This window comes from Myotis lucifugus, unplaced genomic scaffold (assembly GCF_000147115.1).
Source record: "Myotis lucifugus unplaced genomic scaffold, Myoluc2.0 scaffold_121, whole genome shotgun sequence".
Classification (NCBI taxonomy): domain Eukaryota; kingdom Metazoa; phylum Chordata; class Mammalia; order Chiroptera; family Vespertilionidae; genus Myotis; species Myotis lucifugus.
The window spans coordinates 2,759,071-2,778,647 of NW_005871169.1; the positions used below are offsets into that span (position 1 = coordinate 2,759,071).

Below are 19,577 nucleotides of genomic sequence, written 5' to 3' on the forward strand. Positions count from 1 at the left end.
CCTTTATTTAATATTTATTAAGCCCCTACTATATGCTAGGCACATATTGGGCAGATATTACTCCTATGCTAGATGCTAGTAATAGCGAATAAAACACGATCATTATCCTTATGATGAAGTCCAAAGTCCTTCACATGGCTTATTAGGCCTCATAATTGCCAAATAAAAGGGATTTTTTTTCCATCTTTTTCCTCTCTGTCAATACCACATTTACATTGTTGACCAATCTGACATTTGATAGTGCCAGGAACCGGGCCAGGCACTGGGACTGTTTAAAATCAATAAGATTCCCTTTCTTGGTAAGTTACTAATAAGTTAATGTCAAGAAGCTATTTATTTAAAGCCTAAAGAGATGCATTTCATCTATAGCAGATAATCATATAGGGGCACTGTTGAGATGAAAGGTCTCGAGTTTAAAATGTATAGCGCAAGGCTGATGCATCCCAGATGTTCAACGAACATTAAATTCTCTCACGTTGTCATTTCTAAAGTATCTTGGGTGGTAGTTCACAGTTAAATTCAATTGGACAACACTTGACTCTCCTAGAAGGTGGGAGATAGACACAAAAAGCGAATTGCATCTATTTTACTGTTTAAGGGACACTAAAGTTCTAATTTTTGTATAGACAAATTTTAATGGCCCAGCTTTTTCCTTTCTCATGCATAAGACGTTAATTTTTATTGTTTCCTGTTACTCGCTTGAGTTTTATTTTTTAAATAAATTCTGTAGAATGCAATGTTCCCCTTTATGTGGATGATACTGAGGAAGGCCTGCAAGTTATTTCTGCCGTGGTCTAAACTACATCCAGATGGGTGGTTGGAAGTGTTCCTTTGGGGCGTGAGAGGAGCATATGAGGAGCATATGCCATACATCAAGTTCTAAACCATGGGGTTTGGATTGTGGACACTGCGGTGAAACTGAGTAGGGAGAAAAATTGAAGAAATTATGGTTGCTCTGCAACAGAAAGGACGAGAGTGAAATAAAAACTAAAAAGGAGGTTTTTGTAAAGGGATTAACAAAAAATATATTTTATGCTTCAGAGTGCTTTTAGAAAGAAAGTGATTGATCTTGGTTCAAGAATCAAAATGAGATAATGAGAAACAGTGATTGTACTATTTTTGTTTCACACCAGTTTTACTCACAGATCTTAGCCAAAGTGTTTGGAAAGAAGGGAGATTTGCTTTTAAAATGTACTGACCTAAGCTTAATTTGATCCTTGTAAGTATTATCTTACCATCCCTTCTAATAAAAATGTGTGGTACTAAAACAGAAAACCTGCACTTAATGATCTTCTGGACCTGTGGGCCACACTTTAATATGCATCCTGACCTTGCTGAAACCCACAGTCCGAGGCACTTGGTTGATGGACTCTGATTCTTCATTTCACAGAGGCTCTCAGGCGAGGCTGAGGCGGCTGGAGCGCGTACCGCACTTTGAGTAGAAAGGTTTCGTGTAAATCACCTGCTGAAGAAAATGATCTCCCTTTAGCCTTTTTTTTCTGAGAAGCAAAAGAAAATAGTTTTAGCATGTTTTACAGTGTTGATATTATTATGGAATATAAAGCCAAGCACCAAACTTGGCCACCATCCTAAAGATGGATTCAGAATAGCTCCTTGCCAAAAATGATTGTAGGCCTACATTTTGTATTGTAAAAAATCAAGTTGTCAAGGAAGACAATGAGGGTCATGACTAAAGTAAAGTTTGCCTAGCCTGATATGGGTATTTCTGGTTTCTTTTGCTCCTCCGCTGTCAGTCGTAGCTGGCTGTTAGAACCGTGTCCGAAACACAGGTCCAGAAGATTTATCCTGTAGTAACCCACCTTGATGGGATTGTGAGAGCCACAGACTCCCTGTTCCTCTGGCTACAGACCTACGGATGCTGGTATCTGGCTTGAGAAACTGGTGGTAGAACAGAGCTCACCAGTCAGTCTGCCTTAGTGCTCTGGTTGGCAGTGAATGCTCAGAGGTGTCCCGGATACATTGATCCATCCCATGGTGGGGCTTGCGGTGACCAGAGCCTCCAGGCCGTTGTCTCTGCCTTAAGAGCATCCGAATCCAGGAGCTGCGATAGAGCCCCAGGAGAGCACTGTGCTTACGACCCTGTGAAATCTTGCAGTGTTGGGTAGTGACTGAAAGACACACACAGTAGAGAAGTACTTTGCTATGACCGAGACGATTTTTTCTTCTCAACAGTTTCTTTTCTATAGTCTTACTAGTCATTCTTTCTTCTCTTTATTTGTGCTTCCTCTTCTCAGCAAAAACTCCCTCCAATTACTCCTGAAAAAAGGATAGTTCCCACTCACTCACTTTACTTTTTCTTTAACCATTAAATTATATTTTTCTTTAAAAATTAATTTTAAATAAATAAAATGTAATAGGGCAGCAAAGTCCCCCATCTACATTCCTTTACTTTCTCATTACATAGGTAACCCATACAGTATTTTGAATTTTATGTGTCACTTCCATGTTTATTTTATAATTTTAATATATATGTATATATATATATATATATATATATATATATATATATATATATATATGTGTGTGTGTGTGTGTGTGTGTGTGTATATGTTAAACTGCACACACTGCATAGTGTATTTTTCTATTTTGCATAAATAAAATAATTTATTTTACTGGAATTTTCATTTAAAAAATATAATTTATTGATTTTTTACAGAGAGAAAGGGAGAGGAATAGAGAGTTAAAAACATCGATCAGCTGCCTTCTGCACACCCCCTACTGGGGATGTGCCTGCAACCAAGGTACATGCCCTTGACTGGAATTGAACCTGGGACCCTTCAGTCCACAGGCCGACACTCTATCCACTGAGCCAAACCAGTTAGGGCTGGAATTTTAATTTTTAGATTAATTTTGGGAGAATCTTTATTGACTCTTCATATTCTTTTTAAAAAAATTATCTTTATTGTTGAAAGTATTACAAATACTTGTACCCATTCCCCCCCCCATTGACTCCCCTCCACCCTACACCTGCACCCCCCAAGGCCTACTATACTATTGTTTGTGTCCATGGGTTATGCATATATGCATATAAGTTCTTTGATTAATCTCTCCCCACTCATCCCCACCTCCTTCTCTCTGAGATTCCTCAGTCTGTTCCATGCTCCCATGTCTCTAGACCTATTTTGTGCATTAGTTTATTTTGTGCATTAGGTTCCACATATGAGTGAGATAATGTGATATTTGTCTTTCTCTGACTGGCTTATTCTGCTTAGCATAATATTCTCCAGGTCCTTCCATGCTGTCTCAAAGGATAAGAGATTCTTCTTCTTTACAGCTGCATAGTATTTCATGGTATAAATGTACCACAGCTTTTTTATCCACTTGTCTACTGATAGGCACTTGGGCTGTTTCAAAATCTGAACTATTGTAAATAATGCTGCTATGAACATAGGGGTACATATTTTTTTTCTGATTCGTGTTTTGGTATTCTTGGGATATATTCCTCCAAGTGGGATCACTGGGTCAAATGGCAGTTCCATATTTAGTTTTTTGAGGAAACTCCATACTGTTTTCCACAGTGGCTGCTCTAGTCTGCATTATCACCAGCAGTGTACAAGGGTTCCCTTTTTTCCACATCCTTGCCAGCAGTTGTCATTTGTTGATTTGTTTATGGTAACCATTCTGGTGGGTGTGAGGTGATTGACTCTTCATATTCTTAGACTTGAAATATGTATACATTTATTTCAGTCTTCTGTCCACTAAAAATTCATATTTTTTCCACAAAAGTCTTACTGGTATTTTGTTATGCTTATTCCTAGATACCTTATATTTTTGTTGCTATTGAAAATGACACCCATTTAAGAACTACAGATGTAACCAATCTACCTTACCTAAAACAACCCCTCCTTAATTACTTTATTTTTTTCACCTAGAAGTTATCACTGTCTCACTAAATATCTATTTATTTTCTTATTATCTTTCTCTCCTTTTAGAGTATAATGTCCCCTAAGGGAGGAACATTGTCTATTTTCTTCATTGTTCTATTCTTAATCCCCATGACGGTGTCTAGCAATATAGGAGAGTCAAATATTTGGTGAATGAATGTTGACTATGTTACAGTTTCTAAATTTTTGTTTGCTGGTATAAGGAAACCCAGTTAATTTTTGTATATTATGTTATCCAGCAATCATTCTATTCTTTTTTAAAAATATATTTTTATTGATTTCAGAGAGGAAGGCAGGAGAGAGAGAAAGGAACATCAATAATGAGAGAGAATCATCGATCAGCTGCCTCCTGCATGCCCCCAACAGGGGATTGAGCCCACAATCCGGGCATGTGCTCTTGACCGGAATCCAACCTGAGACCCTTCAGTGCACAGGCCAATGCTCAATTCACTGAGCCAAATGAGCTAGGGCAATCATTCTATTCTTTATAATAACAAATTTTTTGTCTGTCTTGTGTACTGCTGTATCTTCAGTGCCCAGAAAAGGATCTGACACATTAGGTACTCAATACATATTTAGGAATGAATGAGCTTTCTTGAATATCTATTTATAGCTTTTCTTTTCCAGTTCTTACAACCTTTACCCCCCTTTCCTTGTCTTATTGCCCTGGGAAATTCTTCAGTAGAATGTGGAACAAAATAATGAGAAGAGGCGTCCTTATATTGTTTCTGATTTAAAGGAAATGTTTTAAAATTTTTACCTCTAAATATATATTGCTGTAGGTTTTGGTAGGCATTTCTCATCCAATTAAGAAAAATTTCTTTTTATTCCTAATTTTCTAAGAGTTTTTATGATGAATAGATGTTTAGTTATATCACATGTCTTTTTGCTGTTTACACTGATTCTGCTTAATCATTTTTGCATCTATTTTTCTCTTTTAATCTTGTGTGTGTGTGTGATGAATTGTTCTTTTAGTTTCTAACTTTAAACCATTGTGAATTCAACTTGGTTAAGATTGACATGTTTTACAAATTGATGGATTCATTTTGCTAATATTTATGTAAGATTTTTTATTTATATTGTTGAGTGAGATTGATCCCTTGATTGGTTTTGCTATCGAGGTTATACTAACCTCATTTAAAAAGTTAGAGACTGTCCCCTTTTCTATTTTTTATTACAGTTTGCATAAAATTGGGATTGAGGTATTGATTTATTGAGGCTTTGGTAGAGTTTCCTATAAAATAATCTGGATTCAGATATTTGTTTTGTTTTGTCTGTGGGCAAGTTTTAATACTGACTTTTATTGATTAACTCATCTTCTTAAGTTTTTCTTTTTTCCCTTCAACTAATTATATTGTGTTTTTAAAAATCTAATAATTAAAATGTTTGGCATAAGGTTGTTAACAGATTGCATTATAACCTTAAGAATTTCTAGTGTCTGCAATTGTGTCCTTTTGTTATTAGTAATATTTCTCATTTAAGCTTTCTTTTATTCTTTTTTAAAATATGTTTTTATTGATTTTCAGAGGAAGGGAGAGATAGATAGGAACCTCAATGATGAGAGAGAGTCATTAATTGGCTGCCTTATGCACACCCCCTACTGGGGATCAAGCCTGCAACCTGGGCATGTGCCCTGACTGGAATTGAACCTGGGACCCTTCAGTCCACAGGCTGACACTCTATCCACTGAGCCAAACTGGTTAGGGCTAAGCTTTTCTTTATTCTTCATCAGTCTTACTAAAAGCTTATACTGTATTAGCCTTTGCAAAATAGCTTTTTATTTTTTGTCTTTTCCAATATTTTCTACATTTCTATATCATTAATGCTCGATGTCGTCTTGTTTGTTCTACTTCGTGTGTGTGTGTGTATGTGTTTTTCTGCCTTGTTTTTACTAACTTCTGGGATTAGACACCTAGTTCATTTTGCTTGGTATTTGATCTTTTTTACTATAAGCACTTAAGGCAACAATTTTCTCTAAATATTGCTTTGACTACACCCCATAAATTTTAATACCTAATTTTTCACTCGCATTCAGTTCTAAATATATTGTAATTTTCATTATGATTTCTTGCTTAACACATGGTTTATACAGAAAGATGTTTTATGTTACCAAATTATAGGATATTATTGTTATGTCTTTGTTCATGTGTTCTAATTTTATTCTGTAGTGGTCAGAGAACATGGTTTTTAATAGTTTTAATATTTTCTGAGACTTAATTTGTGGTCAATTATATTGGTACATTTTTATACATGTTAATGGGCATATGAAAAGAATAATCATAGAGAATGTGTGAATTCTATTGTTAGATGTTATAGAAATCTTATTATTGTTTTGTTGCTGCTTTTATTGTAATTTACCATCTTGTGGAAATCACCAATTTACTCCTTAATATGTTTGAAAAATAATTCTATAGTTGACTCTCTGAAACTGCTTCTTTAAAAGTTACTAATTTATTTTGAGGAACCAAATCTATGGCCTGTTCATAAGTCCTGGATCTTTGCATCATTTGACATTCTTCATAACTCTTCATCGAATTTTCTCTTGGCTTCTGTGATAGATGTTGGATATGTTTTTATCCTACTTCTCAGACCACTCCTGTGTCTGTTGTTTTCTCCTCCTTTCACTGTACTCACAATATGGGTACTTTCTAAGCTGCTGCTCTCATCCCTCATCTCTCTCTACTTATTATTCCCAACCTTTCATTTCTATACCCCCAATCTGGCCATACTTTCAACTATTACCATATACATATAGGTAATTTCCAAGTACAGCCCCAAAGTCTCTTCTGAAGTCCAAACCTGCATATTGGCTCCCATAGATAGCTCCACTTGAGTGCTATACCATTCTATTAGATTCAATATAGCAAAGATAAAAAATATATTTTTCTGCTGCTCACAGTCATTATTATTATATTACTGCAAGATTAATATTCTCAAGCAGAATTCTGATTATCTAGTTTTACCACTCAGAATTCAATATTTTTTAATGTTGTAAAATATACATAACATAAAGATCAGCATTTTACCCATTTCTATGTGCATATTTCAATGGCTTTACATGTGCCCACAATTTTCTGTAACCATCTACTATCCATTTCTAGTACTTTTTTTTTGTAAAAGAACATTTATTAGGTAAATTAGAGAGGTACATAAAGTAATTCCTTGAGCTTAGGAAATAAGTTATGGAGATAAAGGAAGGGTCCTTGGAGCTTGGGAGTGAGGAAGCTAATGGTAAGGTGACTGGGGTGGGAGAGAGGGGAAGGGGAAAGGGAAAGGGGAAGGCAGGGGCGTGCTCCCAAGAGGGAGAGGGCACTGGGTCCTCCATCCTAAGGTTTTAAGGGTGGAGATTTTAGAGGAGGTCCCAGGAGAAGATCTCAATAGAATACTCAGTGTGTCCTTTCAGGGTGTGGTCTCCACTGACTGATTGGCTGGCACCAGGGCAGGGGGTCATTATTTAGTGTAGCTGGTCCTGAGGTCAGGTGGCTGGTTTTGCTGCTTCTCTGGGCCTAGAGCTGAAACACAACTGAGGCCTAGATGTTATCTCTAGGGAGGAAAGGTCTGGGGGGTCCAAACTGCAGGACCAGAGATAAGCTAGGAGAGGAAAAGTCACCCTGGGGCAAGGCCCCACCTTACAATTGATTGTCCATGGCCAGGCACCTGGTCCTTGTTCTTCTCATGTCTGTCTACCTGCCTACAGCAAGCATGTCAAACTCAAAGGCTAACACGGGCCAAATAAACAAGGTTTACGTTTATGTGGGCTACCAAAAAACCAAAAGCTTCAATTTTCATAAAAATGTAGGTTTATTTTGATAGAGACATGCCGAATACAAAGGGCTGAAATAAATGAGTAATCATTAACATAAAATAATAGAACATTTTAATAAAATTAATATTTTTTCTTCAACATTAACTTATCAGACACTGAATAACTGCACAAATTAATAAGCGTAACGCAAATAAACCTATTTTTCTTGTTCTCCAAAAGCAAAATATTTTCTCTTGCGCACACCAAACAAGTTAGTCCAAGACTAATGATGTGGCAATCGGCTGCTAAAACATCCGCTGCTAGTATTAGTGGAGAGAAATGGTGTGCCTGCGCATAAGGTGCATAAGGGAAATGAATGCAACAGGATTATAGTAACTGGTCATTAGCAAACATTGTAGGTTGTTATTAATAATTATGTATAACAGGATATTGTAAAATTCAGTTATGAAATTTTTATTAAAACGTTCCTTACATTCTGTTATATTGGCTGGGCCGCAAAAATATTCGTTGCCGGCCACTAGCAGCCCGTGGGAACGCTAGTTTAACATGCTTGGCCTACAATAATCTCTCTCAAGGATCTTGGCTCTGAAATCTTTCTGAGAAAAGGGGTGCAGGGTCTCTTTTGCAGCTGCTTCCTGCTGAGAGAGGGTGATATTTTTCTTCAAAGCCAAGGGATCCTTGCTCTACTTTTTCATCATACTAAACAGAAACTCTGTACCCATTAAATAATAACTCCCCATTTCCTCTGCTCTAAGCCCCTCATATAAGTAGAATCATACAATATGTGTCCTTTTGTGTCTAGCTCATTTCATTTACATAACATTTTCAAGGCTCATATATTTATGCTGTAACATATATCAGAATTTCACTCTTTTTTAAGGCTTAATAATATTCTAGAGTATGTGTGTATACATAAAATGTGGTATTATATATATATATACATATATATAGTTCTATATGTGTTTATACATTGTTTTGTTTATTTATCAAAGAGGTTATATATATATATGTGTGTGTTGTATATATATAATTGCCTATATAGTTTTGTTTATCTATATTATATATAGGTATATAGAGTTTTACTTGCTTATATTATATTATATATATATATATATATATATACTACAGGCCTAGTGCACGAATTTATGCACCAGTGGGGTCCCTCCGCCTGGCCTTCAGGAATCGGGCCGAAACTGGTTCTCCCTCCTCCGAGGGGTCCCAGATTGCGAGAGGGCTCAGGCCAGGCTGAGGGACCCCCATCGGTGCATGATTGGGGCCAGGGATGGATGCGGGAAATTGGCCAGCCAGGGAGGGACTGCGGGAGGGATCAAGGGCATGTCTGGCCCATCTTGTTCAGTCCTGATCAGCCGGACCCCAGCAGCAGGCTAACCTACCACTTGGAGCATATTACCACTGGTGGTCAGTGCACGTCATAGTGACTGGTCGACCAGTCAACTGTCTGCCCCTTGGTGATTCAGTGTACGTCATAGCGAGTGGTTGAGTGGCCTTAGCATATCATTAGCATATTACACTTTGATTGGTTGAACAGATGACTGGATGACCAGGCACTTGGCATATTAGGCTTTTATTATATAGGATTTACATATCTTTATATATTTTTAAATATATCCTTTGGGTATACACCTAGAATTTGAATTATTGGACCTTATGATTATTCTATGTTTAAGTTTTTGAGGAACCACCTAATTGACGTCCATAGTGGCAACACCTTTTTATATTTTCATCAGCAATGCAGAAGAGTTCCAATTTCTGCACATCTTCATCAATACTTGTTAATGTCTATTTTTTCAATAAAAGCCATCCTAATGGATATAAAGTACTATCTCACTGTGGTTTTGATTTCCATTTCCATAATAACTAAGGATGATGAGTACTTTTTTCATGTTTTATTGGCCAGTCACATATTTTCTTTGGAGAAATGTTTATTCAGTCTCTAGCCATTTTAAAATAAAGTTATTTGTCTTTTTATTTTGTAAAATATTTTTTAAAAATATGTTCTTATTGATATTAGAGAGAGGACAGGAGAAAGACAAAGGGATAGAAATATCAAGGATGAGAATCATTGATTGGTTGCCTCCCACACACCCCCTACTGGGGGTTGAGCCCACAACCCGGACATGTGCCCTGATCGGGAATTGAATCAGGACCTCCTGATTCATGGATTGACACTCAACCACTGAGCCACACTGGCCAGGCTGTCTTGCTACTTTTGAGTTGCAAGAGTTCTATTATACTCATTATATTAGCATGGTCATCTGTTTTTATTTCTTTTTGATAAAAATCTAGGAGTAAGCTTTCTGGAAATTAGTTTTATAAGAAACTGCCAAGTAATTATTCAAAGTGGTTATATTAATACTAAAGGCCCGATGCACAAAGATTCGTGCAAGAATAGGCCTTCCTTCCCCTGGCTGCTGGCACCAGCTTCCCTCTGGCACCCAGGACCTGGGCTGCTTCGCTCCTGCCACTGCCAGGCACCCAGGACCTGGGCTACTTTGCTCCAGCTGCCACCGCCACCCACCGTGGGCATGCTCCGAGCTGCCCACGGTTGCTGGGAGCACACCCCCCCACCCCCTGGTGTGTGTCTGCTGGGGTGGGGGCGGCATGCAGTCCCCTCCCGCCCATCTGCGCCTGCAGCTTCTCCTGAGACGTTGTGATGCAGCCTCCTCCTGAGCTGGTCATGACCATACTTGAAGTGTATGTTCAAGTCTTTTGTTCATTTCTAATTTGGCTATTTGTTTTTTTTCATTGTTTTTTTTTATAGGAATTCCTTTTATATTCCAGATCTGAGTCTTTTGTTAGATATATGTTTTGCAATGATCTCTCTTTTCCACTTCCCAAAACTCTGTGACTTGCCTATTTATTTTTTAATTCATGCATTCTATAAGGATACATTTTTATTTTTATGAAATCAAATTTATTAAATTTTTAATTTTATATTTAGTGCCTTTTCATTCTAAGAAATATTTGCCTATCCTGAAGTTATAAAGATAGCCTATGTTTTCTTCTAGGAGTTTTATGGTTTTAGGTTTATATCTATGAGAAATATTAAATTAATTTGTGTATGGAGAGAGGCAGGGGTTGATGTTCTTTTTCTTCTCCTCCATAAGGATATCCAGTTAATGCAGCACCACTTGTTAAAACAACCCCCCATTGGCTTATCTTGACACTGTGAATTGAATTATATTGGCCCTATATTTGTGGATTTTTCTCTGGACTTTCTCTTCTATGTCATTCATTTATCTACCCTTACACCAGTTCCACACTATCTTGATTATATCCAGGTTTTTAAAGCATTAAAGTTTTGAAAGCATCCATTTAGTACCTATTTCAGACTCTATATATGTTACTAATGACCATCATATAAAGTAGACATTATTTCCTACCCTCTATTCCCTCATATCATCATAATTAGAATATAATACAAGTTGAATAGGACATGCTTGAACAAGTCTATGTTATTATGAATGCCATATTTTTTCTACTTTTCTAGAAATTAAGTGCGTGTGCCTTTGATCGACATTTAAGCTCTGTCAAAATTAGCTCCTCATACTGCTCTAGCTATGTCTTGTAACTTTTCTTAAAAGTACTGAAAGTTCTAAGCAAAATAGACCTCTCACAGATTTCTAAATATACTCCACCCTTTTTTGCATGTGCTATTGCTGGCATGCATTCTCTGTCCACCATTTCTGCACCTGAATTCAGCTAATATTTACATTTCCATCTCTAAAACTCTCTCCATCTCTGTTGTTGAGCTTAACAAACAAATGTGATACCTTCACCTCAAAGTTCTTACACCATGTTGTAGCTCTGATGGCACTCAGGATATCCTGCCTTATCTTTTCTTCTGTATTCTTGACCAATTTTATCCCTAGAGAAAAAACCTCTTCTAGAAGTCAGTGTATTAATTACCTTTGTATCTCTTGACCAGACATTTCAACAAATTTTAGTGAAATAAATTTGTGATTAAAATTAAAGAACATTTTAAAAAGTGACCAGGTTAACCCAGCATGGGGTTCAGGATAATCCCCAAATTTATTCTGTTAATTTAATCCCCTATTTTATTTTATTTTCAAATCAGAACGTTCCAATTGGAGGATTCTCAGGACTGTAGCAGAGATTTTGTAGAGATCCGGGCAGAAAATGCCACCGGTCACCTGGTGGGGCGATACTGTGGAAACACCCTCCCCCTCAATTACTCATCCATTGTTGAGCACAGCCTGTGGATCAGATTTGTATCCGACGGCTCAGGCAGTGGCACAGGCTTCCAGGCCACGTTTGCTAACAGTAAGTTGGTTCTGTTTTAGTGATGGCTTCCAGAATGAATCCTACAAACTGGAAAGACTAACACTGCTTTCAGGAATGTGCTGGGAATAGTCCTGAACTCTACACAATTCTCCTATATGTATTGTCCTGGTGGGATTACTTCATTATGTAATATATTAGAAAACTACATCACATATGAATGGCTCATTAAGAGCCAGTAAGAATGCTCAAGGGTTCTAATATTTTTCTTAAGCTTAGTTCTACCTAATTGTTAAATTGAATTTTTCTTGATAGTGTGTTATTCTTTGAAGGCATTATAGTTCAGGGTTGGTATATTTAGAATCAAATGTGTTTGATCCCATAAAATTTATATTCTTAAAATTAAAAACATTTAATAATACTTTGGAATTGACTAAGTTGCTCAATTATAACAATAGGGTATTCTTCTAAAAGCATAAATGTTAAATTTTTTTTCTAACTCAACTTTTCCATAATTAGCTAATGTGTGTGAGTGTGTGTGTGTGTTTCCCAAATGTCAGATCCTCTTATATAATTTTTATAAACATGTTTTAGTCTCTTATAAGACAAAGTAAAGTAGGTAAACCAAAATGAGAAAATCGGGCTGGTAACCCCTTTCCCATGTTCCCAAGTCCCCTTGGGTTTGGGAATCCCTTTCAAATCAGAAGATATCCTTTGTTTTCACACCAGCAACCTTCTAAGGAGATGGAATTCCATTCACAAAATTACCCTTCTCCAGCATTTAATAGACAGCACAGAAACCAAAAGGGAAGCAGTATTTCTTTCAGGGGTCAGAAAAGAAATCACAGGCAATTAAAAGTGCATCCTTTTTAACACCCCTTGCCTTTTTCTTTCATCTGACTAAAGAGCTGTTCTAAGTAGGTCTGACTTATTACTTCGTTTTTCCTCCTAGTATTTGGCAATGACAATATTGTGGGAACTCATGGGAAAGTTGCCTCTCCCTTATGGCCTGGAAATTACCCCCACAACTCTGATTACCAATGGATAGTAAATGTGAATGCCTCTCAAGTTGTCCATGGTAGGATCTTGGAGATGGACATTGAATCAACACACAACTGCTATTATGATAAATTAAGGGTGAGTTTCCAAGTGCAACTGATGCTTATGACAGGTGAATTGCTATTGGCAAAAACAAATCCAAGTTAGTGTTTATTCAGCATTTGCAAATTGTATGGAATGGTCTATCTCCCTTAGATCATGATTACCCCCTATTACCTGTACCAAGGGTAATTCTGGTATTATAGTTATTTGTTTTTATCATTATTGTAAAAATGCCTCTTGAACTTTGTCTAAGTATACATATGTATTTCTTAATTATTCTATCTTATATCCCATTTCCTGCTTATTCTTATGTTAGAGTATTAAAATTTAAAGAATCCTTTTAAAATAAATAAATAAATAAATATATTAAAATTGTGATGATCATTGCCATCTGGACACTGATTATTGTATCTATTTCAGACACACCATCAAATTTTATCTCCAGATTTATTGAAGTATATTTGAGAAACAAATATTGTACATATTAAAGATGTACAACTTGATGTTTTGATATATGTGAAATATATGTTTGCCTATTTTACTATCAGATTCTTGAAGTCCATGATTCCACCGTCTTCATCTTGGGTTCACAATGACTAACATAGAATTCAGTACCTGATAAATGCTCAGTACATGAGAATATAACTATTACATACAGTAGCTTCAGTAGAAAAATTTAGGATAATAATTATTTAGGAGAAGGTGGAGGGAAAGATAGGAAATGTGGCTGGACAGCATCCATCACATGTGCAATAAAGAGAAAGTGTGCTCCATGCTGCGTGTTTGAGAGCTAGCATAAAATGTGTCTCTAAATAGGTACTCAAAATTTTTAAACCAAATGAAAAAGATTTATTGAGTGCTTTGAAGGTGTGCTGAGCAGTTCAAGCTACAGTTCTTTTGTTGTTATTAATTCTGCATCTTTACTTCTGTGGAGATAGGAATTCCTTTAGGATACCTCTTCACTTTCTCTCATTAAACCTTTCCTCTTTCTTGTTTTTTTATTTCCTTTCTTCCTAATTTCCTTTGAGGCCCCAAAGCACATTCAATAACTGCTAGTTTTGCACACCTCTCTTGGTTTCTACTCTCCACCACCAAATATTACTGTGTCATACAAGAGCTATATCACATAGAATATGTTTATTAATATAATTCAGCAGCAAAGATATAAATAATTTTAAAACATTAAATTATTGCAATTATGTTACATATTTAATGGCATTTTTTATTTTAAAACAGATATGTTTACTCACTTATTTTTCCATTATGATAAATTATAATAACAAAATATATATACTTTTAATTTTTTTAATGAAGAAAAATAGAGGTAATTGCCTTAATTCATTGTCCTATTATCTGTGTTTTACCTGCAGATTTATGATGGCGCTGGCATTCATTCTCGCCCCATTGGAACGTACTGTGGTGCTCAGACTGACTCTTTTAGCTCCACAGGAAGTTCTTTGACATTTCAGTTTTCTTCTGACTCTTCAGTCTCAGGGAAAGGATTCCTTCTAGAGTGGTTTGCAGTGGATGCTGCTGTTGGACCCTTACCTACCATTGCTACAGGTGTGTTTGGTAACAAATGAAATTCTTTTTAGGGGATGGTATGTATAGGCCAATATTTCAAAGGGTTCTAACATAATAGGGCCAAATATGCAAATGAGTAAGAATAAATACAATCCCCACACCTCCCTCCATATCTCCAGGTGTTCTTTTAATTTCATAGACATGTAAAAATTGTATGTTCACCCTGGTGGGTGTGGCTCGGTGGGCTAGGTGTCATCTCATGCCCAAAAAGTTGCTGATTCAATTCCCAGTCAGGGCACATGCCCGGGTTGTAGGCTAGATCCCTGTTGTGGGCGTGCAAGACGCAGCTGATCAATGTTCTACTCTCACATTACGTTTCTATTTCTCCCTCTCCTTTCCCCTCTCTCTAAAATTCAATAAAAAATATTTAATAACAATAAGCCCTGCTGGTGTGTCTCAGTGGTTGAGCATCAACCTAAAAACCAGGAGGTCACAGTTCAATTCCAGGTCAGGGCACATGCCGGGGTTGAGGGTTCGGTCCCCAGTAAGGGACATGCAGGAAGCAGACGATCAGTGATTCTCATCATTGATGTTTCTATCTCTCTCTCCTTCTCCCTTCCTCTCTGAAATCAGTAAAAATATATTTAAAAAATTGTATGCTTATTTCTAAAAATGCTAGTTTCCCATATATTTTTCATATTAATTGATGGTTTAATATCCATAAGATATTCTACTTACAATATCTAGAGATCACCTTAGAGATCTCTGAAAATTTGATTTTCAAATACAACTCACACACACACACACACACACACACACACGCACACACACACACACACAGCAGTTAAGGATCCACTAATAAAAAGCTTTCCCTCTGTATTTCATTTTAAATTTGCCTTCAGAAATGCTTCACTTTCCCCTTTGCTGGTTGTAAACCTTCATGTTTCAAGGTAAAATTGGCCTATTTTTTTTAAGAGAGAATGGAAAGGAGGGGAAGAAGACATCGATGTGAGAGAGACACATCAACTGGTTGCCTCCTGCATGCGTCCCGACTGGGGCCAGCTATCAAGCCTACAACCAAAATATGAGCCCTTGACTGGAATCAAACCCAAAAACCTTCAGTCTTAAGGCCAACACTCTTACCACTGAGTCAAACCAGCTAGGGCTAAGAATGGAATTTCTTTTCTTTTTTCCTTTTTTTATTTATTTCAGAGAGGAAGGGAGAGGGAGAGAGAGAGAGAGAGAGAGAGAGAGAGAGAGAGAGAGAGAAACATCAATGATGAGAGAGAATCATTGATCGGCTGCCTCCTGCATGTCCCCCTACTAGGAACTGAGCAGCCAACCCAGGCATGTGCCCTGACTTGGAATTGAACTGTGACCTGCTGGTTCATAGGTCAACACTCAGCCACTGAGCCACACTGGCTGGGCTGGCATAAATTTTAAGCTTTTAATTTACTGTTTTTAAGACATCCTCAGTTCCCTCAATGAGCAGTATTTTAGGAGACTGTGCTTTTTCCTTAAAAATTTGTTTAAGCAACTTTGAATAGCCTTTATAGATTTGAGGATTGACATAGCAGAAATTCAACAGATACTTCTTGGAGGATAGTCTTAGTTCTTGAACTATTTGATTGGGACACATTATCACAGGATTTCATTGACGATTATTCAAACTGTGAACTTATTGTAGGAATAAAGGGACCTTAAACGATTAGAACCTACTTGCTTCTGACTTCTTGAGAGTTTGTATTAACATAGATTACTGAAGGGATAACTCATATTTATTTTTATTTAGTGACTCTTAGTATTTTCTTCTGAGATGGTATTTTCACCTCCTTCATAACATTGAATATGAATCTCTTCCTTAACATATTAATCTATCCTAGAGCAAAGAGCCATTGGCAAGATTGCCAAATGTAATTTAGAGCTATTCATTTAAGTCTGGATAGCTCTTGTAAGTACACTTGAGTTAAGCTTTTCCATATCCATAAATATTAAGTTAGAGAAGGAATTACTAACTCATGCAAAGCATTGTATCAGCAAATACAATTTAGTACTCACAAAAAATGTTTTCCTCTTACACATGTATTTTATAATCATATAATTTTAGTGGATGAATAAATACAATATAATAAATCTCATTTTTCTTAATCAAGAACCATGGAAGGAGAAAGTAAGAGGGTGAGAGAATTTTTATCTAAATAGTATAAGTGGTTATCTCATAATGAGATCACACTGAGATTTTCATTAAGATGACAAAGAGCTTAACATTTTAAAATGTATTAATATATTGAACATTGACTCATCAGAATTTCTCATGCATACATACAATACATATTCAATACATATTTATTGAGGATTTATTATAGATACACTGACTAAGAAATGAAACCAAGGTATATTCTCTACCTTCTAGAAGCTTAACAGTATTTGGAAAAAATAAAACATTAATTATTTCAGGTAAGTAACAACACAGTAATTAAATGACAAATCAGGTGGTGTAAACAGAAAAAAAAGCAATAGAAGGTAAAGAAGCCTAATGTGGACTAAGGTCACCTGAAGGACATAAATGTGTCAGGTAGGGACCCTGTGCATTGCTGGTGGGAATGTGAAATGATAGAGCCACTTTGGAAAACAGTTTAGCAGTTCCTCAAAAAATGAAATACAGCCGAAACCGGTTTGGCTCAGTGGATAGAGCGTCGGCCTGCGGACTGAAAGGTCCCAGGTTCCATTCCGGTAAAGGGCATGTACCTTGGTTGTGGACACATCCCCAGTAGGAGATGTGCAGGAGACAGCTGATCGATGTTTCTCTCTCATCGATATTTCTAACTATCTCTCTCCCTTCCTCTCTGTAAAAAATCAATAAAATATATTTAAAAAAATGAAATACAGTGTTACCACCAATTAATCCAGCAATTTCATTCCTGGTTATATACTTAAGAGAATTGAAAATGTACATCTACACAAAAATGTATACATGGATATTTACAGAAACATTATTCATAATAGTGTAAAAAGGGAAACAACCCCAATGTCCAACAAGTGATGAATGGGAAAGCTAAAGGTGTATATTCTTACAGTGTGATACTACTATCTGGCCTTAAAATGAAGGCAGTACTGATACAGGCTAGAATATTGGTGAAGTTTAAGTGTTATGTTAAGTAAATGAAGCCAGTTACAAAAGGTCACATATTGTATGGTTATATTTATTTTTTGTTTGTTTTTGTTAATCCTCACCTGAGGATATTTTTCCATTGATTTTTAGAGAGAATGGAAGAGAAAGGGAAAGACAGAGAAACATCGATGTGAGAAAAACACATCGATTGGTTGGTTGCCTCCTGCAAGAACCCTGACCAGGGCCCAAGCCGGGGAGGAGCCTACAACCAAGATATGTGCCCTTGACTGGAACTGAATCCAGGACCCTTTGGTCTGCAGGCTGATGCTCCATCCACTGAGTCAAACCAGCTAGGGCTGTATGGTTATATTTACATGGAATGTCCTGAATAGGCAAACCCATGGAGACAGAAAATAGATTGGAGATTTCCGTGGGCTGGTGGAGTGGAGAATAGAGAATCAATGGTAATGGGTATGGCGTTTCTTTTCAGAGTGGTAAAAATGTTCTAAAATTAGACACCAGTGATGGTTGCAGAACTTGTGAGTATACTAAAAACCTCTGAACTGTATGTTTTAAAAGGCTAAATTTTATGTGTGAATAAAAGCTCAATAAAGGCGTTATTTTTTTAAAAAAAAATGGAATAAAAATAATGAAGGCTGTTCTTGTTATAAACTCATTTGCTTTTTTAATAAGTGTTTCAGTTTACTAAATTGAAAATTGTTTCAAAATTGCCTAGATAAAATTGCATGTTGAATAGCTATACTAAAAAGGTAAAGATTAAAGTACATAGGAATCAGAGTTCTACTTAAATAATAAGAAAAAGAATAAAAATAAAATAAGAATAAGAATAATAGGGTCTTCCATGTGGACTTGCTTCATGCTTAATAAACAATTAATGAAAGGGTTGTATGGCAGAATTACAGTGAAAAAGTATAATACAATGTGGTTTTACTAGTATTCACACACAAAATATTTTTAAAAAATAAATATTTTAACCACAGCTATCTGAATCAGTGAGTTTAATAAATATTTATGGGTTTTGAGAAAATTGTTTTAATCGGCCGTTTCATGTCAGCACAGGACTGACACCTTACAGTGAAAGTACTAGTGTCTGTCATCAGAGCTGTTGCCTTTTCACTCCGCAGGTGCCTGCGGTGGGTTCCTGAGGACAGGAGAGGCGCCAGCCTTTCTTTTCTCCCCAGGCTGGCCCCAAAACTACGGGAACCGGGCTGACTGTGTGTGGCTCATCCAGGCTCCTGACTCCACTGTGGAACTCAACATCCTCTCCCTGGACATCGAATCTCATGGGACATGCAACTATGATAAACTTGTGATACGAGATGGTGAGAAACCTTTAAAACACAAAACAAAACGAAAAGCTACTACATTTCTACCTTACCGCATATTGAATTACATTCCATTATAATCAGACTTGTTTACTGCCTTCATCTGTTTGCATGGAATTTCACAGATGTTAAGGTCAATGAAGGTATCAAATACTAGAATCGGCTACCGTTTCTGAAGAACATAAGGAAACTATGAAATTGTCTCTAATAAAATCATCCACATACTATGTCAGGGGCAGCACTACATTCTGAAGAAGAAACACCACCTTTGGTTTAAGTAGGAGCTAATAGTCTGAGTTCCCAGGTAGCGCTGCTGTCTTGTTGAAAGGCTTTGGGAATAAATCTTGATATTTTATACCTATGACTTTAAGATCCAAGTGTGAAAAGTATTTGTAACTACAATATATTTCATCCTCTTTGTCTACTGAATCTCTGGGTGGAATGGGTAGCATTAAGGGCTAATATTTTTCATCTTTTCCTCTATACACAGGCGTGGAATTGCTATGCATTGGTTGAGGGATATGAGGGATATGAACATGCACCTGTACACACAGTGCTTC

At 36.6% G+C, this 19,577-nt stretch overlaps 1 protein-coding gene across 1 annotated transcript in view; it reads left to right on the top strand.

Moving 5' to 3' along the window:
* Positions 1 to 19,577, top strand: part of CUBN (cubilin) — a 282,087-nt gene that overhangs the window by 159,744 nt on the left and 102,766 nt on the right. Inside the window, exons 37-40 of the mRNA XM_006093733.3 lie at positions 11,771 to 11,976; positions 12,887 to 13,071; positions 14,406 to 14,598; positions 18,817 to 19,014. Of these exons, the coding sequence (XP_006093795.1) occupies positions 11,771 to 11,976; positions 12,887 to 13,071; positions 14,406 to 14,598; positions 18,817 to 19,014 (782 nt within the window). The remainder of the gene's footprint in view (positions 1 to 11,770; positions 11,977 to 12,886; positions 13,072 to 14,405; positions 14,599 to 18,816; positions 19,015 to 19,577) is intronic.